The sequence below is a fragment of the Mus pahari genome, chromosome 6 (genome assembly GCF_900095145.1).
Source record: "Mus pahari chromosome 6, PAHARI_EIJ_v1.1, whole genome shotgun sequence".
Taxonomy (NCBI): Eukaryota; Metazoa; Chordata; class Mammalia; order Rodentia; family Muridae; genus Mus; species Mus pahari.
In genome coordinates, this window is record NC_034595.1 from 68,754,916 (window position 1) to 68,771,733 (window position 16,818).

The 16,818-nt window shown below is 47.3% G+C and overlaps 1 protein-coding gene across 2 annotated transcripts in view; it reads left to right on the forward strand.

The window, feature by feature from the left end:
• Eri3 (ERI1 exoribonuclease family member 3) overlaps positions 1-16,818 on the forward strand; it is a 129,311-nt gene that overhangs the window by 54,473 nt on the left and 58,020 nt on the right. For both annotated transcript variants that reach the window (XM_021199612.2, XM_029539489.1), the window contains exon 7: positions 10,912-10,984. In XM_021199612.2, the coding sequence (XP_021055271.1) occupies positions 10,912-10,984 (73 nt within the window). The remainder of the gene's footprint in view (positions 1-10,911; positions 10,985-16,818) is intronic.

The following is a 16,818-nucleotide window of genomic DNA, read 5'->3' on the forward strand; positions in this document are numbered from 1 at the left end:
CAGCTGACCCTGGGCCCGTGGAGGAAGCCTTTTTGGCATTCTGGTTCATTTATTTCTTCTGTCAGTTGATGAGTTAAATACCCACTGTGTGCCTGCACTGTTTTAGTAATTGAGGACATAGTAGTAAACAAAAAGCCAAGACCACCTCAAGCAGCCTGCCTTCAATGAGTTTGTCTCCTGCTGTATGTAACTGGCCTGTGTCTGCCATTTAAACTCTCATGCCAGAACAGTGTTGGTCTTGCCCTTGCTCTCTGTCTAGTGAGGTTCTGCAGGAGCAGGGTGACAGTGACTTTGACAGGGCTTACCTCGGTCTTAGAGCCCCCTTCCCTTTGTGTTCGTGATGCCTCGTCTGCTCTTACGATGTAGCATTGAGTTTCTCAGTAGTGCTGTTTGCCTCCCACTGTCCTGAAGCCTGAGTCACTCTCTGAGAGGAGAGAATTAATCTTCACCTTTCCATGCCTGCAAAGGTGAGTGACCTCTGTTGTGTCAGTCCTTGCCAATCTGTCCCTCTAATTCCTAGCCATGGTAATGGAGACATTATCCTGTACTCAAGCAGATCCCCAGTTCTCCCTCAAAGATGCTGAACAGGTCCGGGCCCCAGGAAAGAAAGACAGGTCAGCTTGCAGTTGTTCCTCTCAGATACTTATGGGGCTAGAAGGGCGTGGCTTCTGAGCAGCTTTGCTCTTGAATGCAATTGCTGGATTTGAAAAGGCAAGATTCGGGGCTGGAGAGATGGCTCAGTGGTTAAGAGCACCGACTGCTATTCCAGAGGTCCTGAGTTCAAGTCCCAGCAACCACATGGTGGCTCACAACCATCTGTAACGCCCTCTTCTGGTGTGTGTCTGAAGACAGCTACAGTGTACTTACATATAATAAATAAGTAAATTAAAAAAAAGAAGAAGAAGAAAAGGAAAGATTCCCCATAATCCTGTTCTTCCCTGCCATACCATGCTGAAAGGGTGGCTGTATCAGTTAGTCCAAGTGAGGTTTCTTTTGACAAGCTCTACCAGCACAAGCAAAGGGCAGCCTCAGTGTGAGGCAGGGAGAGTCCAGGAGCAGGAAGCTGGGGAGTTGAAGGCCAGGGAGCTTTGTGTTTCATTTGGCATGGTGGCCTGTGCTGAAGGAGTTGTGGACTGTGGGGCTTAGCTTTGTAGAGTTTGGGAAGGGTAGAGTTTGTGAGTGGGTAGGATAAATTCTCAGTGTCCCTGGCTAAAGGGTGACACAGCTCAGACTTCATAGTTCTGTAAAACCGATTCTTCCAAAGCCTGCGAGAATGTTGGTTTGGGGAAGAAAGCCAGCCAGCCCAGAGAATCCCAGGAGTCTGACAGGCCTTTTTCTCTGCGATTCTTTCTTGCAGGCAGCCCGAGGCAGCCTGTCTCTTTGTTAACAGAGTGACAGCAATGTGACACCATGGAAATAATTACTAACAAATCACGGTGCTGACTGCAAACAGCTCTGTGTCTTCAGAGGCATGTCAGGGTGCATTAGAGCAGGACTGCAGGCGCGGCAAAGGGGCCGAGCTGCTCCTGCGCTCAGGCGCCCGGCTCCCCACCCTGGCCTCTGCTTTCTGTAGCTTATGTACTGCCAACAGTGTTGTCCTTTGCCTGTCGGGTCAGCTAAGGGCCAGCTGGGTCTGCAGGTGGCTTGTGGCTAGTCTGGATTCCTTTGGGCAGATGGCCAAAGCTCTTTCTTTGCCAAGGGCACCTGGGTAATGATGAGAGGTGAAAGGCTGCCCCATTTCTCTGATTTGAGACCTGCTTCACCTGTCATGCTTTAGGGTTTAAGGGTAGTAGTACCTGCTCCAGCAGGACCCAGAGGTCGAGGGAAGCCTTGTGTCTGTGTTAGCTCAGCTCCCTCCCCCCACCAGCCCTGGTTTCTTCTTCAATTGCCATAGTCAATTTTTGGTAAGTCGACTTTGTCCATTCCCTCTTGGTTAGCAGAGTGATTGCTCTGACTGTCAGGGCTGTAAATAATGTTCCTGTTGTGTGTGGCTGGAGGCAGCACATGGGGTGGGAAAGGAGGGGATGGAGGAGCTGTGACAACTCAGCTCCATTGCTCGCCCCCTCCCCTCTCATACAATATTTATCCAGGGATGGGAGTCAGATGCAGCGACCTCAGGGGTCACCCAGTTAAATAGCTTCTGAACCTCCCTGCATTCTAATTGCTGCAGTTGTCCTTTGCTCTGGAGACTTCTCCTCCCCATTGTCTGCTGAGGTACACACTAATGGCTGTCCTCCCTGGCCCTGCTGGGAGGCATGGGAGGGGGCAGTGCTCATCACTACCTTCCTTCCCTAGAGATAAAGGAATCCAGGGCCTGTTAACAAGTGGCTTTAGCCACAAGGACATCATCCCTGGTTTCCCTCTCTACCCCTTGCAGACCTGGCTGGAAGAGTTTCAGGCAGTGTGCCTGGTGGTTGGCACCAAGAACCTTCACCCATTTTCAGTCTCTGTAGCCAGAACTGTTGACTCTGACTGTAACCAGACTCAGGACTCTCTCCAATGCTGCCTGGACAGGGCTCAGACTCTTGACAGGGATATTAGTCTGTGTCCTAACAATCCCACGTACAAGATTTAGAAACATCTAGGGAGTGGCATTTCCTGTAGTAAAAATGCTACGTTTGGCTCAAAGGTTGGCCAAAAGCATTTTGTCTGGTTCTTTGGATGTGGGTTTTTGATGATGGAGCATAGTAGCAGGGGTTCCCCTGCTAAGGGTGCCATGCGTCAGCCATATCCACCAGGACTTATCTGTAAGTGTCAGTTCCTTCCACTGTAGTGTTTCTCCCCTAAGGAATGCTGTAGGAAGCTGCCATGGAAGGTGTTAAGACACAGTCAGGCAGCAGTGGCCTGAAATCAGCCACTGAGTCCTACTCTGGGCCAAGTAAGTAGTGTGCTGGGGACTATGGGAGCACCAAGTGATCAGAGCTAATTACAGGGCAAAGTAGACTGAAAATACAGTAAACAAGACAAAAAGCAAAGGGAGAAATACTGTGTGGGGCATAATTGGCTGTAGGTTTTAGAGGTAAACTCTTTTCACAATATCACAGTCTTAAGTTGAGCTGTACTGGCTAGAGCTGGGGCACAGGCCTGTTCGTTCCTAGTCCATGAAATAACCTGATCTTTCTCCTGAACCCCCAAGTCTCAAACATCCTAGAACACAGTTTGAAACTCCCTAAGCTTGCTCTAGAGCTACTGAGCCAGGAGCAGGACTCTGTAGAGCCTGATGCTTGCACATCTTGAAATAATCAGAAGACCTGGAATCAGGGCAGAGAGGACCAACTGGAGCTCAAGGCATCAGCTGTGTTCTTGTGCACTTATATGGGAGTAGAGGCCAGACTACATCCCAGATCCTGAGTGCCAAGAGGATGCCTCTCTGCAGAGCCTCCAGGGGGCATTGTAGGCCATACAAACATAGTTGAGGCATAGGGTCAATATGGCCACAGGCCAGGTGGGAAGTATGCTAGGATGTGTTGGGCATCTTGGAGACAGTTTAAGCTCCAGGTCTCCCTACCCAAAAATAAAATAGGTCATTAGCCAAGGCACTGGCCAAAGTACTCTAGAAGCTTCCTATCTGGTGCTCAGCCTCCTCCCTCTACCCTCCTCCCTGATAGCCTTGTGTGTTAAGGAGCTCTGTCCGGGTCTTGGTAGCAGTTCCAGTACTTCCCACACAAGTGAGCACTGTGCCACGGCATGAACACTGGAGAGGAACTTGTTAATTGTTTGCCTAGACAGGCACTGGAAGGTATAAGTGATAGGATTTTCAGGACATTTGTAGCACCAGAGAGGTGCATGCTACACTTTCCCACAGGGTGTTTGTAACATTTATGTGCTTCCTATGGTTCTGAGGGGGAGGGATTGCAGGAGAGACAGTCAGTAGGTGGGCTGTAAAAACTAGGAACTGAGAGAGCTGGAAGGGTGGCTTAGCAGTTGAGAACACTGCTGCTCTTCCAGTTCCCAGAACACATATAATGGCTCACAGCCATCTGTAACTCCAGTCCTAGGGTATCTGACATGCATGCAACATACATACAAACAAAACACTCATACCCATAACAATATAAGTTATTGGGGCTGGAAAGATGTCTCATTGGTTAAGGGCACTGGTTGTTTTTCTAGAGGACCTGGGTTCAGTTCCTAGCACCCACATGGAGGCTAACAACCATCTGTAACTCCAGTCTCAGGGCATCTGATACTTCCTTCTGGCCTCCTCAGGCACTGCATATATGTGTTCGTGTGTGCAAGCGCGTATGCACGTGCTCATACTACATGTAGAAATGCTCTACATATAGCTCCTTTGGAGTCTGTAAGCAGTGATTTGGCCCTAGAGAGTTGAGGTTGGTTCTCCTTGGGAAAACGAGCAGCATAGCCTAAGGGGCATCACAGCGCACCCGCCAGCATTCTGGTTCTGTTTGGGAACTCTCCCTAGCAGCTTGTCTGGGAACAGTTCCAGCTGTGCTCAGACCCAGACGCAGGTGACGGCCTTTCGTCTGTACTGTAGGGAAACCAAGAGGAAATTAAATGTCATCTGCCCCCTGCACAGCAGGTCGCTGCCAGATCAGACACTGTTGATCAGAGTTGTGCAAAGGGCACCCAAGGGAAGGCTTCCGCTGCATCCATGCCCTCTGAGCTGTAGCGACTCCCAGGTGATGGCCTGGCTCAGTCCCACAGCTTTCTCTTCCTGGCTGGGCTCACCCTGGCCTAGAGCCCAGCCTAATGCTATATGGCAGCTGTGGACGATGCCATGCCAGAGAAGCATGTATACCAGTGGGAAAGAGTGAGAAGGGCAGAGTCTGGCAGTAGAGAATATACAAGAAGCAGCAAATAGACCTGCATTCAGGTTGTGGATCTGTTGCTGGGGATCTTGGGAAAGTCTCAAGAGCACTCACAACCTCTTCAGGATTTGGTAAATGTCATCTGTGTCCCCTGACATCTGTGGGAAGTACTTTCTGCAGAACAGGTGTGGGGCCTCCCTCACCTCATCTTCCCCAGGTCTGTAGCATGTTGACCTAGGGCCTCCACGTGGATTTAGCTACAGCTGCTATGAAGTAGGGCAGCAATAGGTTGGCCAGGAAGACTCAACGGCTACCTTCCGCTGCCTGGGCCCTTCTTTTCTTTGCCCTCCCAGTTGAGCAGCCCAAGGCCTCTGAGATAAGTCTGGGTGATGGTGGTAAAGCAAGGTGTGAGACCTGCTAGAGGTCGCCATCTAATGGGAGTTTAACTGGCTCTTTCCAGCCTCAAACTTGTATGTCCCTTCCTGTTTTAGAGGACAGCATCAGGATTTGCCCCACCCCCACCCTTGACTCCCCTCTCCTTTTTAAGTTCTAGGTGTTCTAGGTGGACCGAAGTTCTCAGTTCTTCAATAACATATTTTACCAAGGCTTTGGGAAAAGATGTTTTAGTACTGACAGGGTTCTCCCAAGAAAACTCCCCACCTTTCACATCAACCCCACACCGCAGCTGCAGCATGGCTGCTGCTGGTGAAATTCATTAGTGCTCGCTGACAGCAGTGGCGACAGAGGCACTCACTGTCTGCTTCCCGCTCCTTCACCCTCCGTGCTGCTGCTTCACGCACACTGGTATTTAAATCTGATGGGCTGCTTATAGACTTCTTGTACCATGACAAGTTTGGGGAGGGGGTTGGGGAGGAGGAGACAGACAAGGAGCCAGCTGTCATGCTGGTATTTCAAACACTACTTTCTCCTGACCCTTTGCAGGCTCCAGCAAGTGTATCATCTTTCTCAAGCTTGTGGTTGGAATTGTAACCTGCAGCTCTCCCAGAGGATGGGAGCAAATGTGGGGGCAGATTGGGCCGATAAGTCAGCAGTTCATTCTCCCAGGGCTGTGGGCATTTGGAGAACAGCGGAGGGACAGTGCACATGTTTGTTGAACAGGGGGTTGAAGCTGAGTCTCTGTAAGTGCTACAGGGTGTTGCCCTCCATTACCAGGAACCAGGAGCCTCTTCTTCAGTGGTTGCTTCTAGACTTGTATGTTTATGCTGTGGTTATCTTCCAGATAAACCTAGGAGCCTCTGAATATAGGAAGCAGGTTTAAGTAGCTTCTAATTTGAGCATGTTTTGGGTTTTAACGGTGCTCATAAAACTGTGTGGTGGTCAGGTAAGGTTCCTATGTTGTGTCTAGAGAGGATGGGGGCTGTAGGCTTTTGGACCTGGTACTTGTGTGCTTTGTCTTTAAACTTGAAAGAGGAGTCTCTAGGTTCCCCCTTTATCTTGTAACTCCTCCCCTCAATCCATTTTCGAAGCTCCTGAGTGATTCTAGAATGTTTCCCTTTGCCATTTACCTGCAGCTCAGTTTTCTGGCATTTTTCCTTACTTAGTCTCATCTGGCCTAAAAGCATCTTCACAAACCTTTGTAGGCTCAGAGTCTGCTCAGCTAGCCAAATAGCTCCTCTGAGCCCATTTTCAAAGTTTGTTTCCCTTGACTTTAAGTCTCATAGAGTAGGTGATGGAGGTGATGTTGCTTGCTCAAGGACAACAACCACTTGATAACAGAGCCATACAGCAGGTTTGGGGTGAGGCATGGGGGTATGGTGCACTGCCTATGCATTGAGGGTCTTCCCAGCACCAGGTCTCACCATGGTGGAGGTCACTAAGGAACAGGACAGGCTCCTCTCTCGTTTCCTTATCTTGTCACTGTCAAAAGTGCAGCTATTGAAGACGATGGACTGGTCTGTCAGAGGGTTACTCCAATGCAGGGTAGACCAAGAGGGGATTTTTTGGTGGTGGTAGGAGGTCTGTAGACATAGGTATATTCTTTTGTTGTTGTTTGATTTTGTTTGTTTGTTTTTCAAGACAGGATAGCCCTGTATAGTCCCTGACTGTCCTGAAACTTACTTGAACTCAGAGATCCACCTGCCTCTGCTTCCTGAGTACTGAGATTAAAGGTGTGGACCACGATTCCTGACTCATAAGTATGTTCTTGAGCTGTCAAGGTCCACTTTTGCTGTTATCAGCACCTGTAATCCCGTAGTTTCTGCTCTTTCCCGAATCTAGCACTCCCTGCAGCCTGTCTTACAGGCTTCTAGCCCTCTGTTTCTGACTAGGGTGACTTTTCTTTGTTCCCTGTTCTTGCTGATTCCTAGCCCCGAGTGCTAGGCCTGATTGGGGCAGGCCTGTGTTGTCTTCCAACATGACATATCAAAAGGGAGAAGGAAGGTGACTAGGTTTGAGAAGTGTCTAGAGGCTTGAGTGTTAATTTTTTACACATCAGCAGTGGCTAAGTGGGTGAATTCAATTATGAATCTGCTTTTTCTCCACCCTCCTTTCTATGCTGTTGTGGTTCAGAGTTGAGACAAGGAACCTGTTGAAATGAGAAACCCCTATTTCCTAGCTTGACCCCCTTACTAATTCGGGTTAAATTGCTGTGCTATTGCACTGGTGACACATTGTGTCTGCCTCTGTTTGTATAAGAGAATGTAGTGGGGGAGGAAGGACCAATTTGTGCAGAGATAAAAGGTGTCACAGGCAGATAACTAACGTTCCAGCCTCACGTCTGCTCTCATTGTTGCTCAATTTGCTCCGTGTATAAGCCCAGCCTTCCCCTCTTCTTCCTTCCCTCCCCTTGGTCATATTTTACCTCTATGCCACAGTGTAATGATGCCCTGCGTAGTGGGGGAGGAGATGGGCACCTCTGGCTGACAGCCCTTCCTGATAACCAATCCCAGCCCATCCATCACTAGCCACTCTCCTCAACTCGAGGAAAAGTGATCATGAAAGGCAGGCTGTTCATCACCCGGGCTCTGTTTATCTCCTCTGGGTGGGGAATGGAGGCAGGAGAGACAAAGAGCCATGTCCCCAGCTAAGTGCTGCCCAGGTTGGTGTGACTGGCATATGCTGGTGCAGTCTAATGCCATGTAGACTATGGCACTCTGACTAGGTGTTATACCAGACTGGTGTCCTTCCTGCGGCTCAGCCTCTTCACTAACAGAGTACCATAGAGAATTGTGGCAGTTCTGAAACAGAGGACAGCTGGTGACAACACTCTGAGACTGTTTGTATGGGTGAATGAGGAGGCTGCATGGAAACAAGCTGTGTGTGTACCTCAGAGGGGTCTCTTTGCAGGGTCTTTGCTCTGGCTTCTCCTGACCTACTCCTTTCGATGGCTGGGGCTTCATGGTCCACTGATGATTTGAGGCATTCCTTGCCTACATGTCCCAGGAACATAGTGGTTTCTACAGATGAGCGATGTGTACACATGTCAGTGCTGTTGGCCTCCAGGACTGACAAGTCACTCTTTGAGATCCAGGTGCCGTGGTCTCTCCTGTGAGGTAGATGGGAGTAGATGATGACTTCAGCCTGCTGTTCCCTCCTTTTTAAGTCACAGTCCCTAGGTGGGTTTACTGGTTAAAATTTGAAGAGAGAAGAGCATTTAAGAAGTAATGTCCACAACCTTTCTCAGCACAGGTGTCTGCTCTCTTGCTGGACCTGCCCTTTGGACTGTCTGTCAAACCTCTGTGATCTCCTTGACGCAGACCTAGCAGTGGCCCCCCCATGCTCTGCTCACCTGATCTTCAAAGCTGAGCTCCTACTTACAATGGTTCCACCTTGGCTATACCCATTAGCAAGGGGTGGGTATGTGCAAGCTCCCTTAATGAGCAACTCCCCTGCTTTGGCTGGCGCCAAGCTAGCCACACCTGTTTGCTATCAAGGCTGTCTGGGCCAGACCAGAGCGGTTCAGTTGCAGGTGGTAGGCCTGAATGAGGGCTGGGGTGGGGAAGGTGGGGCTCCTTGTGCTTTGTTGTCTGTTTGTGGGGAGAGACATTTTCTAACAGCGCTATCCTCCCTTCTCTCTTCTTTCAAAGTAGAAGCTCTCATTTTGTTATTTCAAAGATCAACAGGAAACTTAAGAAGTACCTCATCTTTCTCTAACTTCTGCCAATCAGAAGCAAGGATCCCGGAAAACATCTGATGATAGGTTTGAGGTTCTGTTCTGGTGACTTGAAGGGCCACTGTGATCAGAGCAAGACCATGATAAATGCCAAAGTAGGGCCCCCTGCCTCTAGCCTCATACCATTTGAAGAGTGATCATGTACCTTGTTTTAGAGCCCATGGGCAGGACTGCCTTGCATGTGTTGGGGTGAGGGGTGTCCTTAAAAGGGGCCCCCTGTATTCATGAAACTGAAGGAAGTTTTGATTTGGTGGGGGAAAAAAATCCCATTCCTTTTTATGGCCTGGACATAATTGGGTTTTTTCTATTGGCCATCAGTGATGTCATTCCGACCCCTCATAAAGAAGGGGAAATCACACCTGTGGACTCGGTGCATAAAATTTCATTGGGCAGCAGTAATAAGCATGACCAGATGATGTTTGGGCAGTTGGGGAGCTTTGTGCCCAGTGAATCCAGCTGCATGGAGACCTGGGCACCATAAACTTGCCTGCACGTTTATGCCCTTAGGCTAGTTGAGGGCCCACTGCCAGTGGCTCTTTTCCTTGGGATCAGTATCTGGTAAAAACTCAGCATTTTCCCCTTAGTGCCAGGAACCTTTGCCCTTTTCTTTGCCAACTAGTGGAACCAGGTATATACTGGTACCTGCTGACCTTAGCCTTAGATGCCTAAAAATATTGAGTTAAAAAACCAAAACCAAAACTATAACCTTGAGCAGTAAACTCCATCCTACCTTCCTCTCCAAGCTTTGCCTTCTCTGGGATGAGTCAAGGCCTCTCGTTGAATATGTGTAATTGTCACTTGCCATTCCGAAGCCCCAGAGTCCATTTCTAGTTCTCTGCTTGACTTGTTGCATGATTGAGCAAATCCCTTTTCTTTACTGAATCTGTTCCCTCGCTCGTATAAGCGATGGTGACCACTCTAACCCACCTTGTGTGCTCTGTTATGTGATAGAGATGTATAGCTATCTTCCTGTGAGACACCTGGATGTTCAAGTTCTAGCTCTGGCTCTGCCTCTCATGGAGATGAGTTTGGGCCTTGCTGTATTTGTGCTGCATATGCTTGGAGACAGAGGGCAGGAACATTCAGAGGAGCACTCAGCCACCCTATTCTTCTCCTTGACTGCAAATTTTCATGCATGGAGCTCCTGAATAAGATTGGTATCTCCCTCTCCACACTTCAATCATAGAGAACCTAGAGAGGCACCCAGGATTCCTGCTGGACCATGTTCAGATATGAAGGACTGTTTAGATGGTCTTCGTTTCTGGTTGTTCTCACTGTGGCTCCTGAGCTATAGATGCTTCTTTGAGATGAGCAGGCAGGATACCCCTGAGCTGCACCCTTCCCAACCAGGGCTGATATTGATAAGCTGTTGTGTACCACTGAAATTCAACAGAAAAGGGAATCCCTTTTTGTCCACTGCTAGCCAGAACCAGCAGGACTCCAGACCTATGTCAAGTAATGTCATCCAGAGGTGGCTAAGATTAGCTACAGGAAAATAAGACAGGGACTGCCTGCCCTTTCCTGACCAGGCCCCCTGTGTTCCTCTTGCTCCTGGTGGCTTCTTTGCACCCAGAACTCAGTGTGATCTTTCTGAAATACTGAATTTAGCAATTAGTCTCTAAGACACAAAGGATAAGGAACATCAAAGAAAGAGAAGGAAGTAATACGGTGCAGGGAGACCCTGACAGATAACAGTACCTACCTCATGGAGTCAGCTTGAGGACAGATAGAAAGACCTTAACATGTTAAAAAATACAATTTGCAATTAGGAAATAGTAGCAACTGATGTTATTCTATGATATCTCTTGAAACTCATACTTGGTTATGAGGGATGACTCTAAGTTCAGCATCCATGGTGCTGAGCTGGGATGTCTTCCTTAGGGCCCCTGCTGATTTGTTGATCCTCATGGTCTCCCTGTTAAGTAGACTTTTTTTTTTCATTATAGCTTAAGACTCCACATTTTGGGGACATGTGTGTTTCTAACTTGTTCTCTCTTCTCTTTCTTGTAGGCTTCCAGGACAGTGCCATTATTTAGGCTTGCCAGTGGCGGATTACTTCAAGCAGTGGATTAATCTAAAAAAGGTACCGTCTGAACTCCACCCAGGGTCTTTGGTTCTCTTATCCTTCACCCCCCGCCCCCCAATTCTTGTGTCTTTTTGTTTCTTTTCTCAGTATCCCCCTTTCTCTTCCCTGGGTAATCTATACTGAACTATTGATATTTCTGGGGAGTGGGAGATGCCTGAGGGTCAGGCTGCTGGGAGAAGTACTGTTGGTGTCTTTCAAACATACACAGAGCTTTTTCTTCTGAATCTCTGGGCTGAGCTGTGTAGTCACTAGGAGAAATATGGTTCTAGTTGAGCCTCTCAGAAGGCAGTCTGTTGGGTATAGTTCTTGCTACCCTGCTTTATGCTCTGTGCAGACCTTACTGCCAGCCCCATCCAAGTTCTCTTGGATCCACGAATGAAAGACAGGCGCATGCAATCACACACTAGCTTATTGTTAAACCTGCCTCATTGGCTCAAACGTTGGGTCTTCTAAGCCTTCCTCGGCAGTCTCCTGCCTTTATTTTTACTCCCAGCTCAGCACCTTAAATCTGCCCTCAGCTTTAGTTGCTCAGTTACCTTCTCCTTGATCAGCAACCCTAAACTGCCATGGCTGCTCCACCTTAGATCTCACATGGCTGAGATCACCTTTTCTCCCTCCAAAGCATGGCAAAATTTCCCTTTCTCTTCCTGCTTCCCTTGGCCTCCTGCAGGGACCCAAAAGTCCCAATTCTTTCCTTCCGCCCAGCAGTTGGCTCCTGGCATATTGATTGATGGATTAGAACCAACTGGGGAACAGGACCTTAGCATCAGAACCACCTGCTACAGCAGTCTCTCTGTATACTCATGAATGTGCTCTCTGTGCCTCTAGGTAGGAAGACGGGTTGCCTAAGGTGGTTTTGGCTTCCTTGACCCTAGCAGAGCCTGGTTCATGTATGGGAGGACAGTGGAAGCTAGACCCCTTGGAGCACGAAGGGGAATCTTGGCACTAAGACAGCATTGTAGACCTAGAGAGTTAGTGTGGGATTGTGGGCCTCAAAAGGACCTTGCATAGCTAGGGTAGTTCCCTGATAGAGAGTGAGTCACCCAGAAACCAGCCTTCCCCTGGCGAATGCTGTAGTTCCTAGATAAGCAGAAGAGATAACACAAGAATGGCTTCTTGCTTCCTTGCTCTAGAGGAGTTATTATTGCTCCAGGAGGCCCAGGTTATTAGAAGAAAGAGAGAGAAAAATAGCCCTGGAGTAGCCTCAGGGTCTACTTGATGCCACCAGTCAGCTTAGTGACCCTAGGAATCTAGAAGAAGGGAGACCACAGCTGTAGTCTTAGAAAGGGGAGGCTACTAAGGGGTTACAGTAGGTACTGTGAAGATAGGGGTTTCATTCATTAAACAAGGGGGTGTGCAGGAAGGAGCCTGGCTTGGAGGCAGAAAGAGCAGACTGCTTGTAAGGATTTGCTCTGCATGGAGATGACCTTGGATTTGGTTGTATGTTTTTGTCCTGCTTTCCCCTAGTATATGTGCTTTGCACTCTGACACTACTTCTCATCTTTCACTGAAGAAGCTAGGTTCTGTCCTGCCTTTGAGCCTTGAGCTGGCTGACTCTCTTTGTGAAATGCCGCCCTTGCCATCATCATCAGGCATATGCCTGCCCCTTGAAGATGTGGTTCAGACATCACTTTTGCTGAGCTTCTCTTGGTGTGAGGCTCCCTGGACTTGGGATATCAGTTAACTCAGGTGGAATTAGGTCCAAGCTGTTACTCCAGTCCATCTGGAGTGCAGAGACAGAGCCTGGTTCTTACCTATGTCCTCAGTGGGGCTGGACTGGGGTCAGCTAGATTCAGGGTATGTATACTTGCTGGCCACCTCTTCATTGAGAACTAGCTTCATAGAGACCCTCCTGAGTGGAGGGAGGCACGACTCTGTAGATAGGCATGCTGTCCAGGAAAACAGTGTGCCAGCTGTCAGAGCTCATCTGGGTCTGCTTGCTGGTCTCAACAAATGCAATGTGAATGCCCGGCCAGGCGAGGCAGGCACTGACCATGAACAATTACTCTGAAGTTCACTAGACTTTTTGGTGTGTGGTAGCTCTCTGCCTTTAGGTTCCTCGGCAGAAGGGCAGGAGAGCAGCTGACCCATATGGTAACACTAGGGTCACCTTGGTGCTTCAGGCCAGCTTGAGACTCTTCAATAAGATGCCAAGACATGGAAGGAAGGAATGGATATAAAGGGAAACTGAGGACTCTATTCTCAGTTGACCCTGTGTTTTCTTCTTATGAGGTAGTCCATGCAGACCTGGGGAAAGCAAGGTTGTTTTCTCTCTAGCACCCAGCTACATTGTGTTCCAGGTCTGTGACTATGTTAGTCACTAGACAGGGACTCAGCATCTTACTTTCCTAAGGCCTTTAATCTGAGAAGAACTGGAAACAGATAAGGCCTCTAATCTGAGAAGCCTTTTCAGTTCTCCTCTTCTCTTTATAAACTGGGCTGCCTCAAAAAGAGGAACTTTTCAACAGCCGTGTTTTTTGTAGCCATGTTTTAAACCACTACCTACATCTCCTGTAGGCGAGTGGCAAAAGTCACTGTTGGCTGACATTTGGGATGTTGTTGAATGAGCTTAGATTTTTATTGAGCTGTCAACTTAAAGAAAACTTGAAGTTCTGCTCCCAGCCCCTTTCCAGGGGATTAAAGATGTTACTAGGGAATAAGGAATATACCTGTGTGTGTTTGTGTGTATGTGCATGCACACACGCACGTGTATGCATATATTCACATAAACAGTCATCTGCAGAAATTCTTGAAAATATGTTATACTGGTTGGTTTTGTGTCAGCTTGACAGAAGCTGGAGTTATCACAGAGAAAGGAGCCTTCCTTGAGGAAATGCTTCCATGAGATTCAGCTATAAGGCATTTTCTCAATTAGTGATCAAGGGTGGGAGGGCCCATTGTGGGTGGTGCCATCCCTGGGCTGGTAGTCCTGGGTTCTATAAGACAGCAAGCTGTTAAGCAAGGCAGGGGAAGCAAGCCAGTAAGTAACATCCCTCCATGGCCTCTGCATCAGCTTCTGCTTCCTGACCTGCTTGAGTTCCAGTCCTGACTTCTTTTGGTGATGAACAGCAGCATGGAAGTGTAAGCTGAATAAACCCTTTCCTCCCCAATTTGCTTCTTGGTCATGATGTTTTGTGCAGGAATAGAAACCCTAAGACACATGTATACACATAAATGTATTTATATATATGCATATATCCATGAAGCATAAAGGCATAATGTTATCTCATCCATAAGCACACATTCAGAGTACCTTCTATGTGCCAGGTACTGTGTTAGGTTCTAGGAATATAACAAAAAAGGTGACTGTTACAGATCATATGACTTCTATTCAATAACCTGTTCAGATAGTTCGAAGTTGTAGATGATATAATAAAGAACCGGCTTTATTGAGGTAGAGTGTGAGGAAGGATATCTAAATTATAGACTGAAGGAAGAACTGGCCAACCTTAGGAAGCAGCAGATGGTGAGGCCCTGAGGTGAAGAGAAGCCTGCTATTTTTATAAAACCCAGGAAGACAGGTTCTGCCTCTTGTTCATTGTTCTAGCCCTGTCACATTGGATGGCTCACAGTACAGAGTAACTTAATTGTCATTTACTGAATGAGTGACTGCCAAGGCCTAGGGATGTGAGAAGAGGAAAGCCGAATGAGGTAAAGTAAGTAGATGGTAAGGCTGGAGCTTATAGACCATGTTTGGATTTTGGCTCATGTTTGGATTTTGTTTATAGGATAAACAGGAGCTACTAAAAGAAAGTTTTATCTCATTTGCTTTTTTGTTTTGTTTTGAGACAGAGTCTCATGCTATAGCCCAGCTAGATGTTATCACACAGCCCTGTAATCCCAGCACTTGGAAGGCTGAGACAGGAGAATTGTCTTTACTTCAAGGCCAGCCTGCGCTGAGAGTGAAAGACCAATATGGGCTATAGAGTAAGACCTTGTCTCAAAATACAAAGCAAGCCACAAACTCTTACACTAAGGAGAGCCATGCAGTAGAAGTGGCCTAGGCAGTGTAGCACGCAGAAACTCCATAGCAGCATCGCAAAGGAAGAGAGATGTTTGCCAGGTGGTGGGGCACTTGGGAGGCAGAGGCAGGGCTTCTCCGAGTTCGAGGCCAGCCTGGTATACAGAGTGAATTCCAGGACAGCCAGGGCTACACAGAGAAAACATATCTCGAAAAACCAAATAAATAAATAAATAAGTAAATAAATGAGATGGTTAAATGATTAAGAAATATATAAATACTATAATAAATATAGCACTTTGGTTAAAAATAAGTCTAGAGTTTGCATGTAGAAATAGATATAAGAAGGGCTATAGTTGGTGAGTTATTATGAAGTGGTGGGATAAAGAATTGAAATCCAATAGGAAATTGTAACCAGAAGGATGTGGCTATAACGTGGATTGTGGTCTTAGTGGCTGTTAGATGTTGTAGATAAGCATTTTAACTGATCTCACAGGGTTCTCTGTGCGTTGAGTTTAGCTTCCTCTATCTCTTCTAGCTTTGTGAGTCAGAATCTCACTGTGTAGCCCAGGGCGGCATAGCACTTGAAATTCTCCCGCCTTTACCTCTCAAGTACTAGGATTGAAGGTCTATACTATCACACCTGACATATCTAGTATATCATTGGGAAACATGACAAGAACAAATGCAAAATTGCCACTATGCTTAATTATTCGTTAACACGTCAGTTACATTGGGACAGATTTGTTCTTTGAAAGTCAGTGTTGGCCGGGTGTGGTGGCGCACACCTTTAATCCCAACACTTGGGAGGCAGACGCAGGCGGATTTCTGAGTTCGAGACCAGCCTGGTCTACCAAGTGAACTCCAGGACAGCCAGGGCTACACAGAGAAACCCTGTCTCGAAAAACCAAAACCAAAACCAAAAAAGCCCTAAAGTCAGTGTTACAGCAGTACTGACTGTGTAACAGACAGGAGATGATGATTGGTTGATAGAGTTAGGGGTGAATTCTTTCAGCCTGTATGGCCCTAAAATTTAGGATTGAGCATTTAGGTAAATTAGAATGAATTTTCTGTGTGAGGAGAAGGAGAAGCTTAAGGTAAAGAGAACAACCTGATTTGGAACTGTTAAATTGAGCCATCTGAGCAATTCTTACAGCTCTGTTGAAAAGGTAGCTGACCATCTAGTGCTAAAGAATAAGGCTTGATAAGAGGTACTGAGTTGACAAGTTCTTGACATTTGAATAACTAGTGAAAACATGGAGATACATGGTATTGCCAGAAAAGTGTCTATAGGGTGAAAATGAGAACAAAGCGAAGCCCTGAGATAGCACATTATGCAGGTAGAGAAGGAAGAGGTAGGAGGAAGCTGTCTAATAGAAATAGATGCTGCTTACTGACTGTGCTATGTTGTACACCCATTGTCTGCATCCATTCTCTGATGCTTTGACAAAGCACTACAGACTTGGTGAGTTATAAACAATGGAAGTTTATTTGGTTCACGGTTGTGGTGGAGGCTGAGACAGTTGAGCTCCAGGGGCATCACCTGGTAAGGACCTTCTTGTTGCATCATGGGAAGGCTTCACATGACAGGAGAGGACAAGAGACACAGATGACAAGAGCTCCACCCTTAAACCAGTGCTCTTTTGGAACAATAGCACTGATCCATTCACGTGGACAGTTCCCATTCCCTGCTGGTCTCTCAGTACTGCTATAGTAGAAGTTAAATCGTAGCATGGAGTTTAGGGAGGATTAAAAAATTCAGACAGTAGCGCCTGTGGTACCTGATAGAGTTTCTACTGGCATGTGGCAGTAGAGCCCTTGGAATATATTTAGTATGATTGAGAGATGACTCTTTTTTTTTTTAAAGATT